The 24,544-nt window shown below is 45.1% G+C and overlaps 2 protein-coding genes across 5 annotated transcripts in view; one reads left to right on the forward strand and one right to left on the reverse strand.

Annotated features, from left to right (window-relative positions):
- The window catches only part of LOC140408719 (liver-expressed antimicrobial peptide 2-like), a 37,130-nt gene extending 23,755 nt beyond the window's left edge, over positions 1 to 13,375 (forward strand). The window contains exons 3-4 of the mRNA XM_072496319.1: positions 11,635 to 11,786; positions 13,048 to 13,375. Coding sequence (XP_072352420.1) covers positions 11,635 to 11,786; positions 13,048 to 13,084 — 189 coding nt within the window. The 3' untranslated portion in view covers positions 13,085 to 13,375. The remainder of the gene's footprint in view (positions 1 to 11,634; positions 11,787 to 13,047) is intronic.
- scarb2c (scavenger receptor class B, member 2c) overlaps positions 13,366 to 24,544 on the reverse strand; it is a 144,351-nt gene continuing 133,172 nt past the window's right edge. For 3 of the 4 annotated variants that reach the window (XM_072496315.1, XM_072496317.1, XM_072496318.1), the window contains one exon: positions 13,366 to 14,815. In XM_072496315.1, coding sequence (XP_072352416.1) covers positions 14,785 to 14,815 — 31 coding nt within the window. In that variant the 3' untranslated portion in view covers positions 13,366 to 14,784. Of the gene's footprint in view, positions 14,816 to 19,214; positions 19,424 to 24,544 lie in introns of those variants that run through there. The other variant, XM_072496316.1, reaches the window with a different exon arrangement.

The raw sequence follows: 24,544 nt of genomic DNA on the forward strand, positions 1-24,544 counted from the left end.
CTATTTCAATCCCTAGTTTGTCCTCCCATTTTTCCCTTGTCTGGTCCAGTGGGGAGTGCGCCATTACTAGTAGTCGTCCCCTGAGTTTCCGCCCCCCCCCCCCTTCCAGATTGCCCGCATCCAGTAGTTCCTCCAACATCATCGTGTGTCTCTGTGTCCGGGTCCGTGGGTATGATGTTACCTTTGTTCTTTACCTGTCGGTGTCGCAGTTATTTCCTGTTGGGTAGTTGTGGTTTTTCTGTCAGTTCCTCAAGTCACTAGCCTGTCCTCCATATAGAAATCCCTAACAGTCAGTGTCACCCCCCCCCCCCCCCCCCCCCCCCCTGTCCTCTGAAAGGTAGCATCCAACATGGCTGGCACGAACCTGTGGTTGCCGCAGATGGGGGCCATTGTGGACATTTTGGATAGGCCTTAGAGTCTCAGTTGATTCCAGGTTGAGTATGGCTACCACCATTGAGCTTGTTCAGTGTTTGGCTGGCTGGGATGGGGAGTGCCACTGTGGCGAGGGTGCAGAGGGTCGTCCCTCTACAGGAGCTCTGCTCCATCCTCACCCATCCCATTTTCCTTTTTTTTTTCACCCATCCCCTCACTCTTTCTGCTGTGGATTCCCAGCGGTAGTACTGTTGGTTTGAGAGGGCCAGCCCCCCCCCCATGTTTCTTTTTCTTTGTAGGATCCTTTCTCCCCATCTCTCGCCTCTTTTTTTTTTTCCACCCCCGCCCACACCCAAACGGCATAATCATTTTGTCGACTGAGTTAAATAAATCTTTGGGGATGTAGATCAGTATGGATCTGAACAATAGGAGGAACCTGGCCAGCACGATTGACTGCACCCTCCCTAGCCCTTTCCCGCTAGGGAGAGTGGGAACCTGCTTTCTCAGCTGGTGAGCCAGTAGACTAAATTAGTGGAATGTTAGACTTTATCACAAGAGGATTTGAGACAGGAGTCGTGAGATCTGGCTTCAATTGTAAAGAAGCTTGGTTAGACCACACGTGGTGCACTGTGTGCCCTTCTGGTCCCCTTGCCTCCGAACGAATATTAGTGCCATAGAGGGAGCGCAACAAAGGTTCACCAGACTGGTTCTAGGAATGGAAGGTGTTATTTCCTTGTTGCTGCAAAAAGTTATAGCGGTGCCCACATTCTGGACTCCTGTAAAACATGATAGTGGTTTATTAAGAGATATTGCTCATACAATCTAAGATGGAGAACTGCCCAAACCCACTGATGTCACTACATGTCACACACCACTTCACCAGCAAGGATGTATTCACCTGATACATTAATACCCTCCCCCCTTTGCTTCATTAGTGCAACAATGATTAACATTTAAACAACAGATCCACTTTATTGAATTGTTTTTATGTATAGAAATAATGCATAAGACAGTCTCTGTGGTGGATGTCTCCTCCTTTTGGTTGAACTTGGCATCACTTATCTGGTCTCTCTTCCGAAGTATTGTTCACTAGATATTCCAAGCGAAGAGCAGTTTCTGCAATCTCTTGTGAAGCAAGTAGCATGATGTCACCAAACTCTTTCAATATCTGTCTGTACAGTGTATGATGTTGTCTGTCTTCAGTAGGATCATAGCTGGTGATGTGTTAAGTAAGTTGGTTCAGCGTTGACTGCCAACTGGATGCAGTGAAACTAGAAACAGGCTTCTGACACAGGAGATGGCCCAACACTGTTTTATTGAACTTCCTGATTGCTGTACATAGTCTGCTATGAGTTGACACTCCATCAATCTAACTGATAACCTCCTACTGGCTTGACCAGACTAACTCTCTACCTCATGGTGATAGTGCTCACTGGCTTGTGCACTCTTACTATCTTAGTAGCTGTGTTCTGTAGAGAGAGGGAGAGTCTTCATGCCCTGTGTGCTTTATAGTGGTGGTGTCCTGCCTGGTGATTGGTTGTTATGTGTCGTGTGTGTTCATTGGTTATCCTGTGTGTCAATCACTGCCTGTCTGCATCTCATTATATACATGAGTGGATATTATGACAGCTGGTACCCATTTCTTTTTGGTGGTGTAGCTCCGAGCTAGTGCACTCTTTCCCTCGTTTTTACAAATGTGCATTCAACACTGGTGCATGCATCGGTTTCACTATACAAGGCATTTCCTTCTGTATCTCTCCACCCCCTCTTGTTGCTTCAGGTCATTTCCTGAGTCACTCTATTGGCTGCTGGCCTCAAACAGATCCTGGAACAAGTTGGTGAATGGTCTCCACGCTTTGTGGAAGCCACCCTCTGACCCTCGGATAGTGAACTTTATCTCCTTCAAATGGTGGAGAAATTCCCACGGGTCAGCCAGCCAGTCTGCAGATGTGTGTGGTGCTGCTGATTGCCAGCCGAGCAGGATTCTTCGGTGGGCAATTTAGGGAAGCAAGGGTGTCAGCCCCCTTCCCCATATTCTGGCTGGTCTGATATTTTGGCAAGGCTCCACTTTCACCCCCACAACCTTGGACATTGCCTCGAAGAAGGCTGTCATAGCCAATACCCAACAAGTCTGGGGCAGGCCCAGAACATGTGGCCGTGGTTGGTCGGGCCTCCCTTGCACTGTTCGCATTTGTTCTCCACTTTCGGGAACCTGCTCATTCAGGTGCTTGACAGGTGTGCTGTGCACCACTTTCAGCTGCATGAGGTGCTTCGCTCGAGTCCCCACCCTATTTCCGTCCCTAGCTCTTCTTCCCATTTTTCTGGTGGTTCATCCAGTGGGGAGCACGTCCTTTCTAATAGTTGGCTGTACTTGTCCCCATGGTTTCCCCTCCGCAGACTGTCCGCATCCAGTAGCTCCTCCAACATTGTTTATCAGGATTCGTGGGTAAGTTGTTTTCTCCTTGCGAAGAAAGTTCTTGACCTGTAGATGTCGGAGTCCGTTTCCGTTGGGTAGTGAACTGTGTTGTTGTGCAGTGTTCCAGTAAGCCATTAGGAATTTGTTTACTCTTTTTGGTGTCCCCTGGTCCTTCAATGCTTTAACGATTGCACCAAACAGTCAGCCAATCCACCAGTTGCTGGATGATGTGGAACTGATTTGATATGGTGTAAACTGTTTCCCTGCAAGTAGTCCTCAAATCTTTTTTCAAAGTATTGTCACTTACAATCTACTCCACTGTTCCAAATCTTGCAAATATTCCATCTAGTCTCTCAATGTCGCTCACTTAATTATCGCGACCTATGCCCATCGTGAAGAGCATGTGACCCTCCACTGGATCAGCATAATCGATGTGTATTCTCTGCCATACCTGTTGTCCATTCCCATGGATGTATGGGTGTCGTTTTGCACAGGGCTGATATTCTCCTACTTTCCCCAATTTGAGCATCTAATCCTGGTCACTAAAAATAAGTGTGCCAGTTCCTTCACCTCAGCAAATCAAGATGTCACACATGCAGTTGGTCAAGGACTCTACTATGCAAGCACGGAGGTATAATCACATTGATGCCCCATTCTAGAACTTCATTCTACACTGTCACCTTCTGAGATGTAGCCCTTGAGGTCTGGACTTTTCCAATGAATGTCTGACGATGTTCCTTTTTGGACTAAGTTCATTACCTTCCCCCATCATTTGAAGTCACAGGTACATGATGCATGAGTGAGAACTACAGATGTTGACTATGTTCTTCAGGTTCATATTTGACTTGTAACAGCAATCGTCACAACACATAAGCATTTGCATACTGCTCTGACTTGCAACATTGGATATTGTAAGTGTGTGCCAACAATACCAATGCATATCTTTGCTATCTATTGGCTGCCAAAGAAGGTATACCTTTTATACGACCCAAAGATTGTGGTCAAGGGTGGATGATCCGTCAAGGAGTGAAATAATGCCAATAAAAGGTCATTGCAACCTTCTTACACAGAGCATGATGCTCAAAGCCTCTTTTTCAAGTAGAGTGCAATTCTATTCAGCGCTAGTAAAAGTTCGTGCAGCAAATGCTATCGGTCGTTCCTCCCCTGAAGCCATAATGAGCAAGACAGTTGCACCAAACCCATTAGGTGAGACGTTGCAAGCAAGTTGCAATTTCAGCTTTGGATTATAATGAACCAGATAGCTGGCATCTGTAAAGCTTCATTTCATTGTATGCCTTCTCACTCTAATGACCAGTGTCATGCCTGTTTCACACACAACAAAGTATGTAAAGGCTTCAAATTATATTGCTAAATTGGGCACATCTACCATAATTGATCAATCCTAAAAACCTCTAACATTTTGAGGACTCGGTCGTCTTGTGCACATTCAGGACCCTGATCTTCCTGTTGCTTGCCATTTTAACAAAAGACCCTGCTCCCATGCCCACATGTCTGTTATTGGCCTGCTGCAATGTTCCAGTGAAGCGCAACACAAACTGGAGGAACATTGCATCTTCCTGAACATCAAATTCAACAACTTCAGATGATCAGCTCTACCCCACCTCGACCCATTTGTTTTCATTTAATTTTAACTGTCTTTTACCATTTCTTTCTTTCTTAATAACATTTGATTCCCCTTCCCTCTTTCTTAATAACATTTGATTCCCCTTCCCAATCTTATCCACCTTTCCTTCACCTTTCTCCTCTTTGTTTGCCCCTTCCCTTCCCCCCACATCTACAGTTCATCCTCTGATGTTAGTTTCCCTGCTGTTTGACCTTTCACATCTTTTGTCCTCTCTGTGGACTGCCATTAGCACTCTTTCCCCTTGGTTTCTGTGCCAATTAGCATCCAGTTTCCCTGGATTTCTGTGGCTATGACTCACCTTTCATTCTCACTCCGCACCTGCGTATAAATATTTCCCACTTTCTCTGTTAGCTTTGACAAAGAGTCTTCAGACTCGAAACATTAGCTCTTTTCCCTACAGATGCTGCCAGACTTGCTGAGATTTTCCAGCATTTTCTCTTTCGTTCCAGATTCCAGCATCCGCAGTAATTTGCTTTTAACATTTTGAGGGCATTGTGCTTCTAAGATTGCTGACATTTTCTTCAGCTCTGTGTAAGTTGTCTTTCAATGATACGAGACTGGAAAAAGTCACACTTTTCCTTTAACTCAGATTGTGGCTCTGTAAACACTTCAAGGTAGTTTCCAAATTCTCCCACTGTTCCTGTTCAATTAAACCAGTGAATAGTTTTTCATCTAAATAAAATTGCCTGCGCTCTATTCTATTCAGCCCACTATTTCCGATACATAACAGCTCAACTGTCTTCTGAAGAGCCAGTGGGCAAACTGGGCCTGTATTGTTTTGAAGAATGAGAGGTGATCTCATTGAAACCTACAAAATACTTAAAGGAATATACAGGGTAGGTGCAGGTAAGTGTTTCCTGGGGTTCGGGAGTCCAGAACAGAGGGAAACAGTTTCAAAGTAAGGGAGAAGCCACTTGGGACCGAGAGAGGAGAAACTTCTTTATGTTGTGAATATTTGGAATCTCTACCCTAGAGGATTGGGCGAAGCTCAGTCATTATGTTTAAAAAGGAGGGATATGACTTCCGGGTGCGGCTATGCAGAGCTAGGTCGCATATTCGGCAGCTCCTGCTTGGAACGGACTTTTGGGCTCTTTTACAGGGCCCCCACGGCATTTGTTTGACATTTCCCGGTGTGGGAAGAAGGCGGCAATATTCCCCCGACAGTGTCCCCCAGGAAGGGTATGTCTCTTGGTTGCCAGACACACGCAGAAACAGTGAAAGATTTGGCTGCAACTACAGGATAAACAGGGCCTCTTCCAGCATGCAGGCGGGGGAAGGGCAAGCTTAAAGCTGCAAGCTGACCTGAGGGCCTGTATCAAAGGTGAATTCTAGCAGCAGAGGGAACAACTGTGAAAAGACCTCATCAAGGCCACTGAAGGGACTTCCGGTTGCGGTGATGCCTAGCTAGCCGCACGCTTCGGCGGCTCCAGCTCCGACGGACCTTCGGGCTCTTTTAAGAGCCTCAACGGGGAATTTTTCGACGACGCAACCCGGTGTGGGGCGTGTGAGAAGGGAGTCCCCCCCAAACGAAGGAGGAAAAAACCGGCGGCGGCGGCTGCAGCGCGAGGAATCGTCGACCAAAGGGTCAGAAAGAGAGAAGTACAAGATGGCGGCGGAGAAAGCGCAGGCGACATGGGGGCCTGAGCATGAAATTGTGAGACGGTGCGTGGAGCTGCTGAAGAGGGAGGTGCTGACCCCGTTGCTACAGGCAATTGAGGGGCTCAAGGAGACATTAAAGACCCAGGAGACAGAGCTCCGTGTGGTGGAGCAGAAGGTGACAGATATTGAGGACGAGATCCTGGGCCTGGCGGTTAAGACACAGACGCACGAGGCACTTCATAAAAAGTGTACTGAAAGGATCGAAGCCCTAGAAAATGGAGCGCGAAGGAAGAACCTTCGGATACTGGGTCTCCCTGAGGGTGTGGAAGGAGTGGACTGTGGAGCGTACGCAAGTACGATGCTGAGCTCACTGATGGGTGCTGAGGCCCCTACGGGCCCCTTGGAGGTGGAGTGGGCAAATCGGATTCCGACGAGAAGACCAAAAGCGGGAGAACCACCCAGGGCGATAATCGTGCGATTTTACCGCCTTAAGGATAGAGACGAGGTCCTGAGATGGGCTAAAAAGGTGCGGAGTAGCAGATGGGAGAATGCAGTGGTACGGGTATACCAGGATTGGAGTGCGGAGGTGGCGAGAAGGAGGGCGAGCTTCAACCGAGCCAAAGAGGTGTTGCATAAAAGGAAGGTGAAGTTCGGGATGCTGCAGCCGGCAAGACTATGGGTCACGTATCAGGAGAGACACCATTATTTCGAGACGGCGGAGGAAGCATGGACCTTCATCAAAGAAGAGAAATTGGATCGGAACTGAGGGACTGATGCTGCAGGAAATGTTATTGTTAATGTTACGGTGGAAGTTAATTGAGAAGTAAACAGGGAAGGGGGGAGACATTGGGAAAATGTGGGCGCCGGTGAGGGGGGAAAGACGGGACATAGTTGGAGAATGGGGAAGGGGAGGGGGAGGGGAAAGGGAGCTGCGCCATAAGAGGCGGGTCAGGTAAAGGGATGTTCCCGCACCAGAAAGAATAAGGCGGGAAGACAGGCGCAAGGCGGATGGGAGTTCCCCACATGGGGGGGGTCGAGGAGTGAGCAGGAGTAGCCGGGGTCAGTTGAAGTCAGCTGACTTACGGAAGTAATATGGGGGGAGCAATCAAGCTAGAAAGAGATCTAGCGGGGAGGGGAGGAGGGAGGGAGAAGGGGGGGGGGGACAACTGGGTTGCTGCTGCGGAAATCCAAAAGGAAATGGCTAAAGAGTGGGTGGGCGGGGATGGTGTGCGACGCTGGGGGAGCGAGCGGGAGCGCGGAGGCGGGATATGGGACTGGCCTAGAGAAGGTAATGGCTAGTCGACACGGGAGGGGGGCAGGTAGCCCCCTAGTGAGGCTGATCACGTGGAACGTGAGAGGCCTGAACGGACCGATAAAAAGGGCCCGAGTGCTCGCGCATTTGAAAGGGCTAAGGGCAGACGTGGTTATGCTCCAAGAGACGCACCTAAAGGTGGCGGACCAAGTTAGGCTAAGGAAAGGATGGGTGGGACAGGTGTTCCACTCAGGACTGGACGCAAAGAATAGAGGGGTGGCCATTTTGGTGGGGAAACAGGTCGCATTTGAAGCAAAGAACATCGTAGCAGATAGCGGAGGTAGATATGTAATGGTGAGTGGCAGGCTGGAGGGAATGGAGGTCGTGTTGGTTAACGTGTATGCCCCAAACTGGGACGATGCGGGATTTATGAGACGGATGCTGGGGCGTATACCGGACCTGGAGGTAGGAAACTTGATTTTAGGAGGGGACTTTAATACGGTGCTGGACCCGGGGCTAGATAGATCCAGCTCAAGGACCGGAAGAAGGCCGGCAGCGGCCAAGGTACTTAAGGGGTTTATGGACCAAATGGGGGGAGTGGATCCATGGCGATTTCTTAGACCTAGGGCTAGGGAGTATTCCTTCTTCTCCCATGTCCATAAAGTGTACTCCCGGATAGATTTTTTTGTTTTGGGAAGGTCGTTGATCTCTAGGGTGGAAGAAGCTGAGTACTCAGCCATAGCGGTTTCGGATCATGCCCCACATTGGGTGGACCTGGAATTAGGAGAGGAAAGGGAGCAGAGAACACTCTGGCGATTAGATGTGGGACTGATGGCGGATGAGGGAGTGTGTGCAAGAGTGCGGGGGTGTATTGAGAGATACCTGGAGGTCAATGACGACGGCGAGGTCCCTGTGGGAGTGGTATGGGAAGCACTAAAAGCGGTGGTCAGAGGAGAGCTGATCTCCATTGGGGCCCACAAAAGGAAAACAGAGGCCAAGGAAAGGGAAAGATTACTGGGGGAGATTTTAAGGGTGGATAGGGAATTTGCAGAGACCCCGGAGGAGGAATTGTACAGGGAGAGGAGACGACTCCAGACGGAATTTGACCTTCTGACCACCAGAAAGGCGGAGGTACTGTGGAGGAAGGCACAGGGGAGGAGGTATGAATATGGGGAAAAGGCGAGTCGCCTGTTGGCTCATCAATTGCGAAAGAGGGCAGCAGCGAGGGAAATAGGAGGAATTAGAGACGAAAGGGGAGACACGGTGCGAAGGGCAGGAAAGATAAATGAGGTGTTCAAGACCTTCTATGAGGAACTGTATAGGTCTCAACCCCCAGAGGGAGAGGAGGGGATGCGGCAGTTCCTGGACCAATTGAGGTTCCCGAAAGTGGAGGAGCGGGGGGTGGTAGGCCTGGGGGCACCGATTGGGGTGGACGAGGTTATTAAGGGACTGGGAAGCATGCAAGCAGGGAAGGCCCCAGGACCAGACGGGTTCCCGGTGGAGTATTACAGAAAATATGTGGACTTGTTGGCCCCGTTGATGGTGAGGACGTTCAATGAGGCCAGGAAAGGGGGGACTCTACCCCCGACGATGTCGGAGGCGACGATATCGTTAATTTTGAAGAGGGATAAAGATCCGTTGCAGTGCGGGTCCTATAGACCCATTTCATTGTTGAACGTGGACGCCAAATTGTTGGCAAAGGTACTGGCATCGAGGATAGAGGACTGTGTCCCGGGGGTGGTGCACGAAGACCAGACAGGGTTCGTAAAAGGGAGACAACTGAATGTTAACGTGCGACGACTATTAGGGGTGATAATGATGCCCCCAGTGGAGGGGGAGGCAGAGATAGTGGCGGCAATGGACGCAGAGAAGGCATTTGATAGGGTGGAGTGGGAGTATTTATGGGAAGTGTTAAGGAGGTTTGGGTTTGGGAACGGGTTTATTAGCTGGGTTAGACTTCTTTATGGGGCTCCAACGGCAAGCGTAGTTACAGGTCGACATAGATCGGAGTATTTCCGACTATATAGGGGAACAAGACAGGGATGCCCGCTGTCTCCATTGTTGTTCGCGTTGGCAATTGAACCTCTGGCCATGGCGTTGAGAGACTCCAGGAAATGGAGAGGGGTGATTAGAGGGGGAGAAGAACACAGAGTCTCGTTATATGCGGATGACCTATTGTTATACGTGTCGGACCCAGCGGGGGGAATGATAGAGGTTATGCGAATTTTGAGGGGGTTCGGGGATTTCTCGGGGTATAGGCTAAACATGGGGAAGAGTGAATTATTTGTGATACATCCAGGGGACCAGAGTAGAGAGATAGAAGGCTTGCCTCTAAGGAAAGTGGAAAGAAACTTCCGATACCTGGGGATTCAGATCGCTAGGAGCTGGGGAACCTTGCACAGACTTAATCTGACACGGTTGGTAGAACAAATGGAGGAGGACTTCAAGAGGTGGGACATGCAGCCTCTATCGCTGGCGGGCAGGGTGCAAGCAATTAAGATGATGGTCCTCCCGAGGTTCTTATTTGTATTTCAATGTCTCCCTATACTAATCACTAAGACCTTTTTTAATAAAATAGACAGGAGCATCACGAGCTTCGTGTGGGCAGGGAAAGTTCCGAGAGTAAGGAGGGGGTTCCTTCAGCGTAGTAGGGACAGAGGAGGATTGGCACTACCGAACTTGGGCGATTACTATTGGGCCGCCAATGTGGCAATGATACGTAAATGGATGATGGAGGGTGAGGGAGCGGCGTGGGAAAGACTGGAGAGAAAGTCCTGTAAAGGGACGAGTTTAGAGGCGCTGGTGACGGCGCCGCTACCGATCTCACCTAAAAAGTTTACCACGAACCCGGTGGTGGCGGCAACATTGAATATCTGGGGACAGTGGAGGCGACAGAGAGGGGTGCGGGGAGCCCTGGTGGGGTCCCCAATCAGGAACAACCATAGGTTCGCCCCAGGAAGAATGGATGGAGGATTTCAGAGCTGGTTCCAGTTGGGAATTAGGAGGGTGGGAGATTTATTTATAGATGGGACTTTTGCGAGCTTGGGAGCATTGGAGGAAAAGTATAAGTTGCCCCGGGGAAATTTCTTGAGATATATGCAGGTGAGGGCATTTACTAGACAACAGGTGAGGGAATTTCCATTGCTCCCGACACAGGGGATACAGGACAGGGTGCTTTCAGGGGTGTGGGTCGGAGAGGGCAAGGTGTCAGAGATTTACCGAGAGATGAGGGAAGAGGGGGAGGAGTCGGTGGGCGAACTAAAAGGAAAGTGGGAAGAAGAACTAGGGGAGGAGATAGAGGAGGGTATGTGGGCTGATGCCCTAAGCAGGGTAAATTCCTCTTCCTCATGCGCCAGGCTTAGCCTGATTCAATTTAAGGTGCTACATAGAGCACACATAACGGGAGCAAGATTGAGCAGGTTCTTTGGAGTGGAGGACAAATGTGGGAGGTGTGGCGGGAGCCCGGCAAACCACGCACATATGTTTTGGGCATGCCCGGCACTGGAAGGGTATTGGAAGGGAGTGACGGGAGTGATTTCGCGGGTGGTGAAGGCCCGGGTCAAACCAGGCTGGGGGTTAGCTCTATTTGGAGTTGCGGAAGAGTCGGGAGTGCAGGAGGCGAAAGAGGCCGACGTTGTGGCCTTTGCGTCCCTAGTAGCCCGGCGCAGGATCCTACTCATGTGGAAGGAGGCAAAACCCCCCGGACTGGAGGCCTGGGTAAATGATATGGCGGGGTTCATTAAACTGGAGCAGATAAAGTTTGCCCTGAGAGGATCGGCTCAAGGGTTCACCAGGCGGTGGCAGCCATTTCTCGACTACCTAGGGGAACGTTAGAGGGAAGACAGATGACCAGCAGCAGCAACCCAGGGGGAGGCGGGGGGGGGGGGGAGGGGGGGTTTAGTTTAGGTCAAAGATAAAGGGGTTTTGTTACTTGTGTATTGTTTAAAATTTCTGTATTGTTATTGTTGCGTTTGCTTTGTAAGAGGGGAAAAATTGTTGTTTGGGAAAAAATTTTCAATAAAACATTTATATAAAAAAAAAAAAAAAAAAAAAAAAAAAAAAAAAAAAAAAAAAAAAAAAAAAAGGAGGGATATGGGGATAGTACGAGTAAAAATGCATTGGAAGTACCCGATCATCCATAATCGTTTGAATGGCAGAGCAGGCTCGATGGGCTGAATGGCCACTCCGGTTGCATGATGTCTTAAAATTGTCAATAATGAAAGCAACCACTTGTCAGAAAAAATAATGCAGAGTGACATTCTCAGATCGCAGGAATATTTAAAAAAATAAGTCAATTGAAAGTTTGCTGAATAAGACAATGGTGTAAAACTTGTTCATTGTAATTTTTAGGTGCAGTTGTCGCCAGTCTTCGACATCCAGAGACCATTAGTTCAGCGGATTAAGAGATCGTTGTTTTGGCGCTGGATCACTCAGAGACCCATTGGTGCAACTTGCAGAGTGAACTCGGAATGTAGCACCAATTACTGTGAAATTCAGGATACGTATGTATTCCAGTATCATTCCCAGGCATCTAAATCTTTTAGAACTTTTAAGACTGGAATCTCCGCTTTACTTCTAGTATTGCAAACTGAATGACAGTTTTGCCAAAAAGTTTAATTCATTGCATCAGGCAGGTTTAGAGCAAGTTTTAGCTTGGCTTTCCCAAGTTGATACACAAGGGGGGAAATTGATGGAGAATACGGAGTTACACAAGAGATTTCTTCCTTAAAGCAATTGAAAACAGCCGAGGCCCAACAGATTTACTGGTCTCTTCTTCACAGATAATAATGCGACTGTGCAGGCCCAGCAAAGTTTTGCTGTTCTTCACATTCTGGAATATAGTAAAGTTAGCATTTTTTTCCAATTAAAGGGCAATTTAGTGTGGCCTGCACATCTTTAGGTTGTGGGGGTGGGACCCACACAGACACCGAGAATGTGCAAACTCCACATGGACAGTCAGGGCTGCAATCGAACCTGGGTCCTCAGTGCCATGAGGCAGCACTGCTAACCACTGCCACCATGCTGCCTAACAGTTAGCACTTTTAAGAAAATGGCAAAATGCTATGTAGTCAGACTGTAGTGGTTGTTCCATATTATGGTCACTTTTGATATCCAGTTTCCTTGTATCGTGACAGCGGGAGCTCCACAAGTGGGTTTATCAATATTTACTATTGTTTTGTCGACTTAGAACTACAAAAAACTAATACCGAGTACCAAAAGCCAACCTTCTCTTTCTTACGGGCTGGGATAATATAGGGGTTGGGTTACAGGGATCAATTTGCTCTGGTTATGGAAAATGTTTTCCTGGATAGATGTGGCCAACCTACTTCCACACAACATTCTAGCCTTTTGCCATTAAGCAAAGAACAGTATTTTTGAGGCCCCAAGAGTGCACTTCACCACTTCAACCACACATTTTGGGTAAAGGGATGGTATGCATTAGAAGCAACTTGGAATTTGTAAAATTCTACCCATTAATTTACACTCCACTGTCTTTTAGCAGGTATGCTGCAGATAAACAGCCTGGCAGCTTGAGGTCACTGTACCTCTTACTCATTCTGTTGGATATAAGCTTTCCCCATTTTTCTTTCCTTGAGTTTGTAGACCAGTAATACTCCCAATAAAACATGGAAATGAGAGATGCACACGACCATTACTCGGCAGCCATGAAAAATAAATAACAGGTTGCTCTTAAAGTAGAATAGCTTCAAATATGATGTGAACCAGTAAAAATTATGAATATGAATGTCTTTGCCATGGCAGGACTGCACTTTGTTCATTCCAAACATTCCCAGCCTGAACCAGCATTGGGCATTCAGGTCCATCATTGGAATTGAGGCAAAGGAACTGCGCTCTGGAATCAACACACTGGAAAGTGATCCTCGGGTGTAAAACTATTTCATTTTCATGAGGGCCAAAGAAACCTCTGATGGAAAATGATTTAATTGAATCATCTCCGACCACCAAGAATGAGATATGCTAATACATACTGTGGAAAATGCTGATTTACTACAACCCACCAACATTGATCCTGTGCTGTAAAATTGTATAGACATTTTATAAATGATTAAAATGTACAAATTGAATTGAATCCCATTTTATTAATATTTTGGAAATAACATTGCAATTACAGACATTTTGCAGTACCAAATGCGTCAGCCATGTCATAAAACATTTGGAGTGTGTCTTGTGTTAAAAAAACAAAAGCATTATCTGAAACAGTTTAATCCATATAAAAATATATACAAATAAGCACTATTTGTTAATGTATGGCATACAGGGTGAAGAAAAGTAGGGGCATTCCAAATGGACACATGTGCAGTTGATTTCCTGGAATTCCATTCATATTTTGGACAGTGCTTCGCAGCACATCGTGAACCCAGCAGACTAATTTCAGAAAGCTAACCATGACATACTAAAGTGGGCCAAGAGTTTAACAACTTCCAGTGTTAGTTTGATGCATAGCACACCATGGAGTCATACATTCCTTCTGCTCATGCACCAAGATTTGGTACACTACTATTCATTGGCATATTTGTGTAATGTAGAAGATTTTAATGTTAATACTAACTGGTCTAAAACACCACCTCTGGATTCATTTGAATACAAACACAGGAACAAAGATAGGAATGCTTGCATTACAAGATGTTCTTCCTCCTATCTTTTCTATTAAATTAAAATGTAAGTCTCAAATACTGAGCTGTGATGGTGGCTGGAGCATGTTAAAAGACCAAGAGTACACAGAAAATCCTACTGAGTCCAGATCCACATGTAATAGAGGGGGAATATTGTTTGGCATAGATGCGCATTTTAATTTTGGCCTCATACATACACTATTTCTCTGCTCAAATCCTAATATTTGAACAAAGCCATTTTCCACCCGAATCCATATACCAATTGGCATTGCTCGACTGCACCAATGTAATTCTATCGTCTAATATCAAGTGCAGCCAGGGGATAGGAAGAAAGAAAAGGGTGTCAGTAAGTGCTTTCACATCTGAACTAACCAGATGTCTTGGATCATAAGAAATTACCCAAGCCTACAGCCATATTTACAAGTTAAAGTTGCTAAATTACATACACTCCTATACACAAAATAAGTTCCTTGGAAACCCCACAGCCCATGCACGTTGTTACTACACTATCTAGATCAGAATTCATGTGGATCATAAGCAAAGGCTTTACAAAAGACTGCTCTGCCTTTACAGACTGAAGCCATAGCAGTCAATGTTGTAGAATTGCAGTAAGTAATTCCATTTAAAATTATAATCACATTATTTAAACTTTTTAAAATGCTCTATTTGACAAGTAGTGTTATATGTCCTCTAGTTCAATCTTGAAAAATTGGCTTCAGAAACAAATTAGGGAACAAATTGTGCTCAATGAGACTTTGAAACCAGCTGTGCAACTCAAGAAAATGTAAAAGAAAAACATGCATCCTTTGCATAGCTGCTCTCAATCAGGGCTGCAGAAACGTTGGCGTGGAGTTTCAAGAGGGGTTCAACAGGGGTGCTCTTTCTGCCTCTGATGCCTATTTAAAAAAAGAACACAGTTAATTACAAAAACATATAGCAAGAAAAGGCTGCATCATAGATTGCTCCAACATAAACACCTGAGGAAGATAAATGTTTGGTTTAATATTTGAATATATTACGAATAAGAAAGCCCTCAGCTTTATTCAAGGCATGCAACTATTTTTCCAGTTATCACCTGATCTGGCTGGATTACATCAAGCACAATCAGGCCTTGCCAAATCTCGTTTTTCCAAGATCTATTGCAAAAGCAAAGACAACCCCGCTTCTTTCTCTATCACCAATCATGTTCTTAAATCCCCTCTCCCTAGCTCCACCCTTGCCTCTAACAAGTACAAAGAACTCTCATATCAGTTACTAAGATACATATCCATTTAGTACCCACCTTTTTCTTGCGCAACAAGCCCAACTTCCTCAAGCTCACTCATGTCCAGGCCCTGAACCCATTTCTACAGTCCTGAATGTTCATAAGAGCATAAGATATAGGAGCAGAATTAGGCTATTCGCCGATCGGGTCTGCTTTGCCATTGGGTCATGGCTGATATGTTCCTCATCCCCATTCTCCTGCCATCTGCCCATAACACCTGATCAATCAAGAACACCATATTTGTGCTTGAGGTGCTGTACCTACAGGGCTACAGACCAAGAGCTGCAAGGTGGAATTAGACAATAGTTCTAAGAGAGTACCCAATTCATTTTTTCCAATTCAGGACAATTTAGCGTGGTCAATCCACCTACCCTGCACATCTTTGGGTTGTGGGAGTGAAACCCAAGCAAACAAGGGGAGAATGTGCAAACTCCACACCAACAGTGACCCAGAGCCGGGATCGAACCTGGGACTTCGGCGCCGTGAGACCACAGTGCTAACCACTGCAGCACCTTGCTGCCCTACAATAGTTCTTTCTTAGAACATAAGAACCAGGGCAGCACAGTGGCAAGTGGTTAGCATTGCTGCATCATGGCACTGAGGACCTGGTTTCGATTCTGGTACTGGGTCGCTGTGGAGTTTGCACATTTTCCCTGTGTCTGCATGGACCTCACCCCCACAACCCAAAAAGATGTGGAGAGGTGGATTGGCCATGCTAAATTGCTCCATTAATAGGAAAACAAAATTAGGAACTCTAAATTTATTTTTAGAAACATAAGAATTAGGAGCAGGAATAGGCAATTTAGCCTCTCTAGCCTGCTCCACCGTTCAATACACTAATGGCCGATCTCATCATGGCCTCCACCATCCTGCCTGTTCTCCATAACCCATTATAAATTAAAAATCGGTCTAACTCACATTTACTCACCGCCCCAACATCCACCGCACTCGGAGGTAGCGAATTCCACAGATGCATGACCCTTTGGGAGAAGTAGTTTCTCCTCATCTCAGTTTTAAATTTGCTACCCCTTATTCTGAGACTATGACCTCTCCTTCTAGAATGCCCTACAAGAGGAAGCATCTACTCAGTGTCTACTTTAACCTTACCTTTTATCGTCTTACATATATCTCATTCTTCTGAACGAGAGTGTGTAGGCCTAAACTACTCAAATCTCTCAAGGCAAACCCCTCATCTCGGGAACCAATCTAGTGAACCTCCTCTGAACTGCCTTCAATGGCACTACATCTTTCCTCCAATAAGGGGACCAAAACTGCACAATACTCCAGGTGTGGTTTCACCAACGCCTTTATACTTATTCCACAAGTTATAAATGCCAATATCCCATTCGCTTTCTTTATTACCTGCATGCTAATTTTCTGTGACTTGTGCACAAGCGCACGCTGTGCACCCTGAAGTCTCTCCCCATTTAGATAATAAGTTGCCTTCCATTTTTCGACCCAAATGGATGACCTCACGTATCCACGTTAAATTCCATCTGTCACACTTTGGCCCACTCACCTAACCTATCTATATTGATTTGAAAGGATCTTATTTCCGCATTGCAACTTACTGTCCCACCTATTTTCGTGTCACCTGCAAATTTGGCTTTAGGACTTTCTATCCCTGTGTCCAAATCGGTAATATAGATTATTCACATAGACGTTCAGGAGAAACTTAAAGATTGCACAACAGCAATAATGGGAAGTTCAGCATTGAAAGAAGTTCATTGGATATCCTGACCAAAATTTTTATTTCATGAAATGAAAATCGCTTATTGTCACATGTAGGCTTCAGTGAAGTCAGTGTGAAAAGCCCCTAGTCGCCACATTCCAGCACCTGTTCGGGGAGGCTGGTACGGGAATTGAACCGTGCTGCTGGCCTGCCTTGGTCTGCTTTAAAAGCCAGCGATTTAGCCCAGTGTGCTAAACCAGCTCCATGAGTAGTAGCAGATAATTATTTACTTATTTATTGTTCTACAATGTTAACTTTACAGTTAATATCTCAATTCCAGTTCCTTAGATAATATTCCATCAACCGTTTTTCAGCAAACACAGGTTAGCTTATAACTCATCTAGCTGATGTGCAAGAGACATTCCTGTTTATGAACAGGCTGCTGTATCATATTAAGGCACTCAATTTGAAAATAATGAAGATATGCAAAATGCTCAAGAAACATTATGCACTAAACAAATGTAATTTTGTTTCCTTACAGTACAACCTCAAGAGTATTAATATTGGACCATAAATCAGTTTAATTCATAATCAAGTCAACTTCTCATTTGCATTGCATCCTCTACTAATGTAAATAGAGTAAGAAGTTTTACAACACCAGGTTAAAGTCCAACAGGTTTGTTTCGATGTCACTAGCTTCGAAACATCGAAACAAACCTGTTGGACTTTAACCTGGTGTTGTAAAACTTCTTACTGTGCTCACCCCAGTCCAACGCCGGCATCTCCACATAATGTAAATAGATGCTTTGTTGGTCATCTTACTGCAGCCAGACTCATCAAGGAAGTTTTTGAATCTTTCCCAATAACTTCCCAAATCCAATTTTTGCGAAGTATGTTGTTCCATTCAACATGCTACTTTTGATCCCTTGTCCTTATCCTTATCCTAATTTTACATTTGTAGGGACAGTTTACACAATTGATGCAAGTTGCACTGCACAGATTCTGACAATGTATTGGGTGTTAAAATGGCAAACATTTAAAAAATGATTGTTTGTTTCCAAAAATGTTAAGACCAAGAACTACTACTCAAATATCTATTTATCAGTTAGCATTTTTTTATTTTTTTTTAAGGACGGTTGATGTGGAACACATTTGGCCAAGGTTTTCTGTGAAACTTAAGGATGTATTAGCGATAGTTTTGGATAGGGATTAGGGAAGGGAAAATACCCAAGAGAGGGGGAATAAAAGGAGGTATGGCTGTGTGACTGGAACTGGGAAAGACAAAGGACCCAAGAAGTGTTGGGAGAAGAGATATGGAGATATGGAGATAAAAGTAATGGGTTCTGGTTTGCATAAGCTCCAACAGTCTCAAACCTGTAGGGAAAGCTTGCTGCTCTCTTACAAGGGTAGGACATATGGGCCATTTTAATTGCCTGCCCACCTGGTTTCTATCAGGTGGGTGGGGTTAAATTAGTACTTTAATTGCAGGCAATATCTAATTTTCAAGTTAGTTGTAATTATATTTACGAACCAAGAAAGTAAAGTTTTCCTTTATTGCCTCTCAAATTTTGATGCCAATTTTAACTAGCATCAATCTATCTTGTATAAAACTAAACCAAAAGAGACAGACTTAATTCTGGTTCAATAAGCAATCTGTCAAATTTTGGAAATTGCTAAACCCGGATTTTCTTTTTTAATGTAAATACAATTATAACCAACTTGAAAATTAGACTATAGCCTGAAATTAAAGTGCTAATTTAACCTTACTCACCCGACAGAAAGCAAGTGGACAAGCAGTTAAAATGGTCAATATGTGCCCCTTTCCAGGCAGTATTATCTTGCCTTTTCAGAGAACATTTTGGAAGATAAGGTGCAGATTGGCCGAAAGAACAAAATGTTCAAGTCACAGAGCAACGACAACTTTACAGTATTCAGTAATATTCAAATCAACCCAAAACATTTAAAAACAAGATGCACAGACTCAATGGGACAGTTTCTACCACCCAAATCTTTGTTCCCTGCCCACTGCCCTGCTGCGTTCTGTACTGCCTGACCCGTGGGGTTTAAAAAAAACCTAATTGCAATGTTTGCATGCTGCTGTTCTCATAACTAACCTTGAACAAAAGATCAAATTATGCCATAAAATGGAGGGGGAAAAAATTTGAAATACTCCGAACATCAATTCTTTTTAAAATTCTTTAACTGACATGTTGGGATTTGAGCTTGCACTCTCGCGATATTAGTTCAGGTCTCTGGGTTATTCATCTAGTAACATAACTAACCTCACCTGAAGTCTAAATGCACAGACCTAAAATTTATTAAATTGGGTGCATTGAGTATATATTTTGCCACAATACCGTTGTGCCAAAGTGAAATTTTATTTTAAATTCTTGTTATGCCACCATTTACACAACTTTCGCTGAGAGGGGAGGCTTGATGGGGTCACATGTATGAAGGTTGAGTGGAGAATTCTCTGTTGCTCAAGCTCGTGTCTTGATGAAATGGCTGCCAGGAAAAGCCAGCCGAGTTAATATCCAACAGATTAGGAACAACGCAGCTCCTTCCAACCTGACAAGAGGCAAGTAACAGTGAAATACAATCTTTTTTCTTTTCCAAATCAGCCAATCTGAAAGAAGTCAGTCAAGATGAGGTCACAAACTAGAAATCTTCTGTCACACCAAAATCTTCTGCCATGTCAAAATAATTATTTCCCATTTAATGCAGGTGGGTATATAGAAAATCGACACATAGTCACACATTTCCTACTTTTTACATTGGATCTGGTTTTGTGGACTTCTGTTCCCATCCAGCCACTGGAGGCCATTGGACTTTTGTCAGAGGTGCAATTAATTTGCGAGTTCTCATTGGGCTACAACAAAATGCTGCACTCGTGTCATCAATAATGACTCAAACCAGTGTCCACTCAGGCCAGGAATATTATCAGTGCGAGAGCTCATTGAAGGTGTAGGACCTGCTACTTTTGGCTCTCCCAACCGGATGATGGCAGGCTGCAAATGGCTTCTTAGCTATTTAAAATCGGAGGAGGACAGGAGCATCCAACATGGTCAAACCAGATCTTTACTAGGGACTGAGGAACTTGGTGAGCAGATAAGAGGAAACATTTGGGTGTTTCGAATTGGATGTGGATCAGAGCTCAATTTGCAACCAGCTTCAAACCTTTGCTTTCAGATTGTTGGAAAATGTCTCCCCCTCCGTACAATTATTTCCAAGCTAAGGCACTCAGCTGGGCAAATGGCTATTTTTTGAGTAAAAGTGGAAGCATTTACGAGTTGGTCTGGTGAGTGAAAAAGAATGGGAGCAGCTGACACTGGGAAATCAAATTTAAAGGAGAGGCCACTTTTTCTTCATTTGTTTCCTTGTGCCATGGAAAATTCATCTGGAATGGGACACGGTTATTCAGGAGCCACAGTGGAGGCTTGAAGATACATAGCAAGCACCCCAATTTCATTACACTTCCAATAATGTTTGATGCAAGACGTTTCAATATTTTTGGTTGCTAAATCTAAGTGCATTTGCTTTAATCATTCGAGGAGGTATGTTAGAACTTCAATGCACCACAGAGGTATAGAACAGAAGCTCATGGCAGGAATCCTTGCTGAAACGAGCTCAGCTATATCATGCCACTGTGAATGCCAGTTGATTAAGAGGCTGATATGTCTTTTTAGTAAGAATCAAGAACACCAAAGTGAAATTGCTAACCCTGTACTGCTTGTAGATGACATAGAACAAAAGATCTGGGAGCAAGCTGACCACTGGCCCTCAGTTGGAATACAAGACAGGAAAGTCATGAGAAAAGAGGAATGCAGATCAATACTAAATGGAAGAGAGAGAAAATGGGTTTGACAGCCATATTGGCAAGTTTAAACACCATGTGAAATGAAATGAAAATCACTTATTGTCACGAGTAGGCTTCAAATGAAGTTACTGTGAAAAGCCCTTAGTCGCCACATTCCGGCGCCTGTTCAGGGAGGTTGTTATGGGAATTAAACCGTGCTGCTGGCCTGCCTTGGTCTGCTTTCAAAGCCAGCGATTTAGCAAGTTTAACTGTAGTTAATTTCCTTTTGTAATTGGAGGATTGAAGATCAATTGTTGTTTATAGCAATGGATTACAAATACAATTGATATCATAATAGCAGCTTACAAGCTCAGAATTTCTGGAAAGAAAAACCAACAGTCTGCCCTTCATCTTCAGTTAATGTGCTATGCATTTAGTACACAAATTTAATACTAATTGAGAAAACATGGAAGTCTGAATGCAGATGTTGACCTGGCAATGGAAGATATTGGTTATTCCTGCTCCCAGTGTTGATTCATGGAGTTATTTTAATCACAAGATTAGCAAATCCTCAATGAATGCAACATTCTAACTGTTGGCATGTCCCACAAAATGAAACGTGTTTTCCAGCCTAAAGTTTCCTTTCTCTCAATACTTTCTATTCTCACCCACTCTTCCTGAAGTTGGAAACTCCCTCTGGTGCTTATAAGCAGTCCTGGGCATGGAGATCATTCTCATAAGGGACCAATGGAGTCGATACCTGACCAAGCTCTCACTCAGTACCAACGTCTTTGAATTGACAACAAAAGGCAATCAGAGATGTTGACAATTTGTCGGGTGAATACACCACTGGATCTGAAGTCAGCTGACAGTGCAGGCAAGCAGGCTGAATCATAAATGTGCTTGTCCTGATGGTTTATCGCCACTACACAAGTTAAATTAGAATGAGTAATCCAAATGAGCAAATAAATATCCTATCCTACCATAATTTGTTTTAAAAATGTATTTTATTCCAAACATGTAGATAACAAGAACAGCAACACAATCAGCAACCAACAGGTTGTACAGTTTTATCCTACTTTACCCCTTACCCTCCCCTCTCATGAACCTCTTCAAACATTGTCATGAGCAATCCCCAGCATGCCTTCAATCCTTTCACCGACCCCCTCAACTCAAATTTATTCTTTTCCAAACGTAGAAAGTCATGCAAGTCCCCCAGGAAGACTGCCATTCCTGGTGGTGAGTCCGCATACCAATTTAACAAAATCCTCCGCCGAGCAATTAGAGAAGCAAAAGCCATAACATGGGCCTTTTTCCTTCCAGCAGCTCTGGCACCTCCCAGACCCTAAAGATCGCCACCATTGGGTCTGGCCTGACCTCTAACCCTTTAATTTTGGATAATGTCCCAAACAATGCTTCCCAGTTCCTTGCCAGCTTCTCACTCCTCCAGAACATGTGCTCATGGTTTGCCGGTCCCTACCCACACTTTTCAACCACCCCATAAAAGAATCCACTCATTCGTGTTCGAGATGTGCACTCTGTGCACAATCTTAAACTGGATCAGGCTCATCCATGCACAAGAAGCATTCACCCTACACACAGGTTCTCACCCCAGACCCCAATCTATTTCTTCCCTCAGCTCCTCCTCCATCTTGCACTTAATCCTCATCACTTGTGCCCCCTAGCTCCCTAAGTAACCCGTATATGTCCCCAACCTTGCCCTTTCCAGGCTTGTCTGGAAGTAGCAATTGCTCCAGTAGAGTATACACTGGCAACATGGAAAACACCATCCACTCTTTTCTTACAAAGTCCCGTACCTGTAGGTACCTAAACTCACTCCCTCTTGGCAGCTCAAACATTTCCCAGAGCTCATCCAAACTCGTGAATTGCCCTTCCAGTACAGGTCCCTTACCTTCTTCAGCCCCACCTCCCGCCACCTTTTATACATCTCATCTATCTCCCCTGCTTAAAGCTATGGTTCCCACACAATGGTGTCAACACTGACATCCCCTCCAATTTAAAGTGCCTCCTCAGTTGGTTCCATACCTTGACCGTCGATTGCACTACCGGGCAAACTGTAGGGCCGCCACCAAAGCTCTCAGGCTGGATTCCCTGTAGGACTCCTTTTCCATCCTAACCTACTCTGCGCCCCCTCCACCATCGTCTCACCTTCTCCACATTTACTGCCCAGTAATAGTGTAGCAGGTCCAGGAGCACCAACCCCACTTTCTGTCTCTGCCTCTGTAGCAGGGTCGTCTTTACCTTCGCCAACTTCCCCACCCATACAAACTTAAGATTGCCTCTAAATTCCAAAAGAAAGATTTCGGGAGAAAGATCGGGAGGGCCTGGAAGACAAATAAGAACCTTGGTAACATTCATTTTTATAATCTGCACTCTCTCTGCCAACGTCAAATTGAAAGTATCCCATCTCTTTTTTTTAAATTTTAGAGTACTGATGGATCTCGGTCTCTATTCGGAACCTTGATATGCGTTATCCCTTCTTAGTTCCCAAATAACGAGAGATTCCAGACTGCACTTCTTGTTAAAGTTATTTGAAACTTTGTCAGCTTTAGTGTCTAGTGATAAAGTAAATTTTCAATACAGAATTAAAGGATTTTTCCAACTAGGATTTCCTCATTAAACCTTCTATCTTATCTGTAGCTAACCACAAAATCTGATTTCTATCAAGTACCCAATTCTTTTTTTTCCCCCAATTAAGGGGCCATTTAACGTGGCCAACTTACCTAACCTGCACATCTTTGGGTTGTGGGGGTGAAACCCACGCAGACACGGGGAGAATGTGCAAACTCCACACGGACAGTGACCCAGGGCCGGAATTCGAACCCGGGTCCTCTGCGCTAGAGTCCCAATGCTAACCACTGCATCACATGCCGCCTTCAGTATCCCATCGCTTAAGGTCCCCTTTAATTTCTTCCAGCAGTGTTGTCAAGTTCCACTTATGCATCGTAGCCCATTCCCTTATCACCCGAGTCCCTAAGTATCAAAACCCTTCCCTAGCCACCTTAAATGGTGGCATCTTAGGTCTTCAGCCCCACCTCATTCACCGCAAATATCTCGCTCTTCCCGATGATTAACCAAATCTTGAGAAAGCCCTAAACCGTTCCAGTATTCCCATGATCCTACCCATACTCTCCAGCAGATCTGACAAACAACAGTTCGTCCATGTAAGCGATAACCAATGCTCCCTGCTCCCCCTCACAATTCCCCACCATTCTACAGCCCCCTTAAGGACCATTGCCAAAGGTTCAATTGCCAATGCAAATAGCAACAGTGATAGTGGACATCCTTATCTCGTACTTCTATGTAGCCCAAAACTGTTGAGCTCATTCCATTTGTGACTACACGTGCCACTGGAGCCAAAAATAACCAAGTGCACCCACGCTACAAACTTCGGTCCAAATTCAAACCTGTCCAAAATTTCTAAATATCTCCATTCCACCCGGTGGAAGGCCTTCTCCGCATCCATGGAGATAACAACCACTGGCACCTGCCCCCCTGACAGTGTCATTATCACATTCAATAGCCACCTGATATTACTGGCGAGCTGCCTGCCATTTACGAACCCGTTTGGTCTTCACAGATATCCCTCCCTCCTTTCCGCCAACATCTTGGCCAGCAGCTTCACGTCAGTATTCAACAACGAAATAGGCCTGTTTGACCCACACGCCAACAGATGCTTCCCATTTTTCAAGATTAATGTAATCAATGCCTGCGTTAATATCTCTGGTAACTCTCCCTTCTCCACAGCTTTGTTAAAACATCCCCAACAAGTGCGGTGCGAGTTCTGTTACAAACACCTTGTTGAACTCCGCTGGAAAGCCATCAGATCCCGGTGCTTTCCCCGACTTCATTCTCCCACACTCCCATTCACC

This window comes from Scyliorhinus torazame, chromosome 3 (assembly GCF_047496885.1).
Source record: "Scyliorhinus torazame isolate Kashiwa2021f chromosome 3, sScyTor2.1, whole genome shotgun sequence".
In the NCBI taxonomy this organism is placed as follows: Eukaryota; Metazoa; Chordata; class Chondrichthyes; order Carcharhiniformes; family Scyliorhinidae; genus Scyliorhinus; species Scyliorhinus torazame.